The 7,950-nt window shown below is 41.0% G+C and overlaps 1 protein-coding gene across 1 annotated transcript; it reads left to right on the top strand.

Annotated features, from left to right (window-relative positions):
- The first annotated feature begins 1,537 nt into the window (after positions 1-1,537).
- Positions 1,538-3,557, top strand: LOC107075970 (olfactory receptor 2D3-like). The gene is made up of 3 exons (XM_069197757.1): positions 1,538-1,976; positions 2,141-2,317; positions 3,544-3,557. The coding sequence occupies exons 1-3, from the start codon at positions 1,538-1,540 to the stop codon at positions 3,555-3,557; spliced, it is 630 nt and encodes a 209-aa protein (XP_069053858.1).
- Positions 3,558-7,950: the final 4,393 nt, after the last annotated feature.

The raw sequence follows: 7,950 nt of genomic DNA, 5'->3' as shown, positions 1-7,950 counted from the left end.
GAGCCTTCCTCTAGAAGCTTCAGGCTGCATTTGTAGCTGTCAATCAGAAGGGGTAATCAATCAGTTTTTTATCAGTTTCTTATCAGTGTTCCTTTTTTTCACACCAGAAGGCAACTCTGAGGTTTTTTTTTCATTGCATAACAGCAGATAAAGGCTCTCTAGCAGTGTCTTAAGGTTTTTATAGCAATTGCAATGGTTTTTATTCTTATTATTTTCAATTTTTTTATGATTCTTTATTATAGGCGTGAAGTTTCATTCCAGGTCCAGTCTTCACAAAACATGATGTAGATTTTTTTCTAATTGATCAATTTGTCCCAGATTTTTATCCAAGCTAGTAGTTACGTAGGACAAGGTTTTCAAATCATTCCCAGGCCCTTGACATGCATATAGTTGAAAAGTCTGACCTCTAAAGACCAAAAAAATATGTTCGCCAGCTGTTTTTTTTTTCCTTTTTCATATGTTTCTCTGCTGAGTGGACACATTAAGAAATATAAGAAATATGACTATTCACACTCAAAGCCAAGGGGGTTAGCTTCAATCTAAGACCTGAACCAGGCTCCTGCTATGTTCTGTTGCAGAGATATAACAAATGTTTAAGGGGGAGGAAATTCCAGGCAGACATTGGCTAAATATGTCACTAGTACTAACAGGTTAATCCTTTTACTTTGATCATCTAAAAATCATAATGCAAAAAAATAATAAAGCTTCAATATTAATATCTTTACACATAAGTTTTTTTAAACTTCTACATACACTCTGAGTACTTCAAGAACATGCCCTAAACAATGTTATTATGAGTATACAGTGGATATAAAAATTATATACACCCTTATTGAAATTGCAGGTTTTTGTGATGTGAGGGCAGAAATCAAGATAAATCATGTCAGACATTTTTCCATTTTTAACGTGACCTTGCCACCAACAAAATTCAAGAGAAAAACAAATAGATAATAATTAGGAAAAATATTTGAAATTAAAAAACCTACAACCTGGTTGCATACAGTAAGTGTGCACACCCTTTTATAATGGGGGCTGTAGCTGTGTTCAGAGTTAACCAATCACATTCAAAATCATGTCCAAAGGTAAGTAGCATACACCTGCCATCAAAGAAAGTGATTCTGATTAACCCCAAATAAAAATCAGTTGTTCCTGACTTTACATCACAAAAACCTGCAATTTCAATAAGGGGGTGAAGACTTTTTATATCCGCTGTAGAAGGTAATATTTCTTAAAAACTCCACTTTCCTAAAAAAAGAGGCTGATCAGTTTTTCAGAATGTAGTAGTGGTAATTTATTATGAACACTGTATGACATACAGTATTAATAATTACCCATGACTCTGTTTTGGATCAAGTAATTAGAAATATATGGATATATTATATTAAAATTTGAATTTTATTATCACTATATAACCTCTAATTCTTTAAAATGTATTAAAGTCTCTTTCTCCAAACTATTAATAACCCACTGCATGTATACTTGATCTTTGGCATCCAGTTCCTAGCCGGAGCTGCTGAGACTTTGACCAATGGGAGGAATGAATGTCACCCTTTACTCTGAGTTCATCATTGTGGGAGTGCCTGTGCTACAGGAGCACTACATTCCTCTATTCATCATCTTCCTCATCATCTTCCTGGCCACTTTCTTGGGTAATCTACTCGTTGTGGTGTTAGTGGGCCTGGATCACTTGCTCCACACACCCATGTACTTCTTCCTCTGGAACTTGGCTGTCATAGATGTTCTATTGACTGTTACTATTATACCTAAATTGTTAGTAGTGCTCTCTGGTCATGAAAGGACTATATCCTTCGCAAGCTGTTTTGCACAGATGTACTGTTTTATCTCATTTGCAGCTGTTGAAGTATTCCTTGTCGCAGTCATGGCTTATGATCGCTATGTTCCTATAGTGAAACCTCTACATTACAACACCATCATGAGCAGTAAAGTCTGTTTTACAATGACAGTTTGGGTGCTTGGCTTCCTCATTCCCTTAACATCTGTAGTACTGGCAAGCACTTTACTGTTTTGTAGCTCAAACCTCATCCTGCACATCCTGCACATGACCCCACTGTAATGTCTTTAGCTTGTGGTGATATCACAGCACAATTGAACCTTGCTTTGAGTATTGCCATGGTTGTAGTTTACATTCCTGTTCCATTTGTCCTGTGGTCTTACTTCAGAATTGTATGGTCAGTGATAAAGATGAAAACTGTTGAGAGCCATAAGAAGGCCTTCTCAATGTGCTCTTCACACATGGCTGTGGTCTTTCTGTGCTATGCTTCTGGTACTCTGGTGTATGTTGGATTAAGAGTGAAAAGTATCCCTCCTGATGGGCACATCGTCATTGGTGCAAATTACTATTTTTTCACTCCATTGGTTAACCCTATTATTTACAGCTTAAGGAATGAAAATATCAAGGCAGCTGCTCACAGATGCTTGAGGATACAGGCTCCCTTACAACATCATAAAAATCATAAAAATATTGAAAATAAGAATAATAACCATTGCAATTGCTATAAAAACCTTTAGACACTGCTAGAGAGCCTTTATCTGCTGTTATGCAATGAAAAAAAACCTCAGAGTTGCCTTCTGGTGTGAAAAAAAGGAGCACTGATAAGAAACTGATAAAAAACTGATTGATTACCCCTTCTGAGTCATTGATTGACAGCTAAAAATGCAGCCTGAAGTTCTAGAGGAAGTCTCACCCCCTAAGGGCTCTGAATGCCTGAAAATACAATGAATGTTTTTACCAATCAAATCGCCTTATTTCTAGTGGTCGTTCTTCAAACATTTACTACGTAATCAATAACGTTTACTAGTCTCTAGCTCTTGAGATAAACTAGTCTGGGTTATTTTGGATATATATATCATGCTCCAGAATAAGGTAAAAACATGGGATATATATATGCTTGCTGTTTTTTGCTTTTGCGGTTTTGTTGGTAAAAATGCATATTGACATGCAGTGCTGGCCGGGTGTTTTTATTGGGATTCTGCTAGTTCATTAATTTATTGGTTTATTGCACAATAGTGTCATGTCTGTGGAAACAAACTTTATGGTTTTGTTGTGGTGATATTTGAGAATATCATGTGCATGTGAGAAAATTTGTGGAGCGGTTTCAAACAAACGTTGTTTATCTCGCGTTTATCTTAAAATTAAAAAAGTCATCTGGGTAGACAGGAGTACCCCCCGGTGACCTCGATATGGACTAACAGGTTTTAAGATGTTTTCTTTTGGTAAGGGACAGCTCCCAAACGGGGATGCACTTAGCTCAGCCTGGCTATCATGATCAATGTTCATCCGTTGGCGCCTATCTATCTAGGGAGTGCCAGATGGACATCTGGACTGCATTCCTAAGTGTCAGGAGTAAGTGACTCATATCTCACCTTGATCAACCAATCAGGGACTGGCAGGGTGTGGTAACACCACGTGGGTCTCCAATGCCCGCCAAACTCTCAACCAATCAGCACACATCTGTGTCTTGGTCAAAAAGGTAGCACAATCTCAGGTTGGGGCTCTCCTTGGCCATTTTCGCGCACCCTCAGAGACAATCACGTGACAACTGCTGTTGTATGCACTGGGACTTGGACTTTGTTCTAAGCACGAGGCCAAGGATCCCTTACATACTCAAGAATTCTGCAACGACCAACATAAATGCTCAGCTTGATCAACGGCAGCCTACATTTGGACCCTCGTCGACAACCTGAATAGCTTATTCAGAAGCAGCGCTGGACCGGGAACAAACCAGTTTCTTCCCATGTAAAAGAGTGACTTGTGAGGACCCGCGGTCACACTCTGTGCATAGAAGCTTTCTATTAGCCAGCCGGACTGCTGGTAGATCCCCTTGGAGCAACGACTGCCCTGCGTGCCACAGTCAGATTCCTCCACCCGTCCAACTCCGAGCTGCACCTCGACTGGTTGGCCGGTAGCCAGAGAACGCCGGGACAACGCCCATTGGACAACCGCTGGAACAGAGGCTGCAACAGAGCCTGTCAGCTGGTTTGGTGTTCGTGCCGTGAAATTCCAAATCCATCCAGAGTGGATAAGTTAAACCCATGTTCTACATTGCGTCTCGAGAATTCAATTGTACCTCAACACAAGTTGTTATCAATTTAAATCATGAGTAATGTATTTACTTCCGAGTTTAGAGTAACAGTGGGTAATAACACTGATTAGCGATTTGGTAACCGAATGATATATATTGATATATATTCTCTGTTGTGTATCTCTTTGTGTTTGCATCTCTTCGAGATTATATACCTTGTATATTGATAACCCTCACAGTAAGGTCTGCCGCTCTTATCCAGGCAGACTAGTATAGGTTTGGTGCACAGTTTATATTAATAAATGTATCTTGTGTATTGAACCCGTGTGTGTGCGTTGTTAGTTGTTCTGACGATTGATTTTCTAAAAGCCACAACGAACAACTACAATTAATAATTGTCTCAGTAAACCCATCAAACCTCTACACTGTCATACCTAAATTGTTAGTAGTTCTTTCTGGTCATGAAAGGACCATATCCTTCTCAGGTTGTTTTGCACAAAAGTATTTTTTTCATCTCATTTACGACTATTGACGTATTCCTTGTTGCAGTCATGGTTTTTGACAAGTATATTGCTACAGTGAAACCTCTGCATTACATTAACATCATGAGCAGCAAGGTCTGTATTACAATGATGTCATCAGCCTGAGTGCTGGGCTTCCTTGTGCCCTTAGCACCTGTATTACTGGAAACCACTTTACCATTGTCAGGGAACCAATACGTGGAATAGGAGGATCCTTATGCGTGACCGGAATCCCACAGGACACAGAGTAGCAAAGGGACAATCCAAAAGACAAAATCCAAAGGCAGGGTCGATAAGGGAGGCAAAGGGTCCGGTAACGAGAGATAGTCAAAACAATTCAAAGGCAAAATCCAGAAGGCGAGGTCAAGAGGCGGAAGCAGAAGATTCATAACAGGCGATCAGTCAAAAGGTTAGGAAACACGCACTGGAGAATACTAAGATAGGCTTCTCATTCTGTAATGGACACGGACTGGAATCCGTGTCAGATCTTGTAGAAGACCCTATACAATGCGGTAAGAGCTGGAGAAAACAGGAGGCGTGGTAAAAAGGAACACACAAGGGTTTAATGGTGCACAAAATAATAGTGACCGTCCGTGAGACAGTGTACGGGGAAGACAAAACGGCATCCAAATCCAAACGGGTCCAAGGGCAGGTCAAAGCACGGTCCGAAAGTCCATAAACTGGAAATCCATCCTGGAACGCGACAAAGTTAAAATCCCCGGAAGGGGGGAGCACACAGACAAACGAAACATGGAGGTCCAAGGGTGACGGGGCGAGATCCTCCTGACCCCAGGCTCAGGAAACGGGAGGTGTTGGGGATGAGGCCTATGCCCTCAGGAGACGGACGTAGGGTTTCCTGGTGCTAGGCGGGCCTCGCGACATCTTACCCTAATGATGAGCCCCGAGGACCGGAAGAGCTGGTCTTTAAATAATATCACTAAAAGGGTGCACCTGGAGAGCTAAATGACACGAACAATAATGAGAGCAGTGGAGCGCCCTCTAGGGAGGGATGTCGGGCGTGACAGTACCCCCCCCTTCAAGGGCGGCTCCTGACGCCCTACACAATTAAAAATAAGGGCAATACTATCAACAAGAATATCACAAGCACAGACTATATACAACCAGAGAAGGAAATTCAGAATCACTATATAGACAAGAGATAAAACCGGAGAATACTATATACAAAACGGTAGGGCTGTCCACTCTCAAAATAGTTCCAGCGGGGAAAGAAAAAACAGAGAAACAAAACGGTCCAGGAAAAAAAATCCAAGAATTCCTTTTAAAAAAATCCACAAAAAATACCTTGTCCAGCGAAACAGGAATGGATCTTGACAGGAAAACAGGAAGGGCATCTTGAAAAGAAAAAGGTCCAGATGAGGGTCCGGGTGTACCAGATTACCGCTCGCGGGGTCTAGCGTAGGCTCATCATTCTGTAACGAACAGTTCTTTCCGGACCCTATGCGGACGACAACGTCATGCAGGAAAACGGGGCAGAAGACAGGGGGGCGTGTCCAAGGTGCGCTGGTGCACGGGGGAGGTGTGGCCGAGGCGAACAATCCAAAAGTGTAATCCTTAGAGTATCCAAAACACACGAGTAAGTCCAAAACCAGGAGATCCATCAGAAGAAGGATTAAAAACCACGAAGGCCGGGTCGGAACCGGCGGACGGGGAACAGGAACGGGAACGGGAACAGATGTTAAAACCTTAACGGGACCAGGCGCTTCCAGGTCCCGGACTCGCACGATATGGAAATCAGATGCAGAGCCCGGAAGAGCGTCAGCGCCTGGCTTTTAAGGTGGGCAGGGAATGGGAAACAGGTGCAGAGAATGAAGTCTTTAGTGAAAGGGCTGGAGCACCCTTAAGGAGGGGGGACTATAGTCGTGACAACCATTCTGTGGATTAAATCTTATTCTGCACATTGTCTGTGATTGTAATGTCATTAGCCTGTGGTGATTTCACAGCACTAGTGAACTTTGCTTTGTTCCTTGCAATGGTTGTAATTTACATTCCTGTTCTGTTTGTCCTGTGGTCCTACTACGGAACTGTATGGTCAACGATAAAGAAAGAAATTTTGGAGAGCCGTAGGAAGGCCTTCTTAATGTGCTCTTCTCACATGACAGCGGTCTTTCTGTGCTATGCATTTGCATAGTATCCCTCCTGATGGATGAATCTTTAATGGTGAAGTGTATTATTTCCTCACTTCTTTGGTCAACCCCATCATTTACAGCTCAAGGAATGAAAAAAAATCAAAGCAGTAGCTCACAAATATTTGAGGCTACAGGCTCCTTTCAAGCTTGATGCAAAGAATATTGTCAACACATGACTATATGCCCCATAAATTATTTTTTATTACAATGTATAAATCAAAAGAAGAATCAAACACAACATTTGCATGAAAAGAATTTGATAAAATTTCACAGCAGTAATTAATAATAAACATACTGTGGAAGTGAGGTCCAAGTGCAAGAAAAATACATCACTTTATTATTATTGTAGAATTGATATCTCCAGACAGTGGTTCTGTAACTAAATACCTTTGGTTAATTTTCTCTGTGTTTCAAACTTATATTTTATCATGTATGTTTTAATGAATTGTAATTAAAAAAAATGTTTTTTTTTTGCAGAACCTGAAGGATCTAAAGCAGGATCTAAAATGTATAAAACCACAAATTAGAAGAGATCCCAAATCAGCAACATCAGGAACTTAATTACTGAAATGGAATAACAAAGGACAGCAAAATGTCAAATCTGCATGGTGGTTTAGGAACAACGTGGATCATTATGATCCGATGAGATCATCGTTCTCTGTTTAAATACATAATAATTGTGGTAATTTATTCATATAATCAAACTGTTATGTTTCCAATACAACATTTTCTGATGCCACAGTCATCCCTTATTGTTTAATACACTAACAACACGGTACAGCCTTCTATCAGTATGTGACAGAGGTACAGATAGCATGGGAAATACATATTCATACACCTTCTGTTGAGCAGTTGCTAGATGAGTTCCTGAGGGTGCACACTCAGGGCTTCACTAGAAACTGCTATTACTTAATTTCATATACATTCACATACTTAAACACAGATATGAGTGAGTACTGTGGTGTGAATAGAGAGCACTCTCAAAATGGATGATACTCACTGTTTGTTTGGTGTCGGTACTTCCAGGGTGAGTCAGCCTATGGTGGCCTCAGAAGGCCATACCTAACCGTACTTCTCAAGGCTTATTTAAGGAGATGGGAAAAAACATGCATTGAATTGGAGAAATGGATTGTTCCAGAGGGGGAGGGGGATACAAGCTATTTAAGCTGGCTCCTTAGCCTAAGAGGGGGTTGGTTGTGGTTGGTGGTTGGTAGTTGGTGGTTGTTATGTCAGGTAGTG

The sequence above is a fragment of the Lepisosteus oculatus genome, chromosome 13 (assembly GCF_040954835.1).
Source record: "Lepisosteus oculatus isolate fLepOcu1 chromosome 13, fLepOcu1.hap2, whole genome shotgun sequence".
In the NCBI taxonomy this organism is placed as follows: Eukaryota; Metazoa; Chordata; class Actinopteri; order Semionotiformes; family Lepisosteidae; genus Lepisosteus; species Lepisosteus oculatus.
This window is presented reverse-complemented; position numbering and strand designations above follow the sequence as displayed.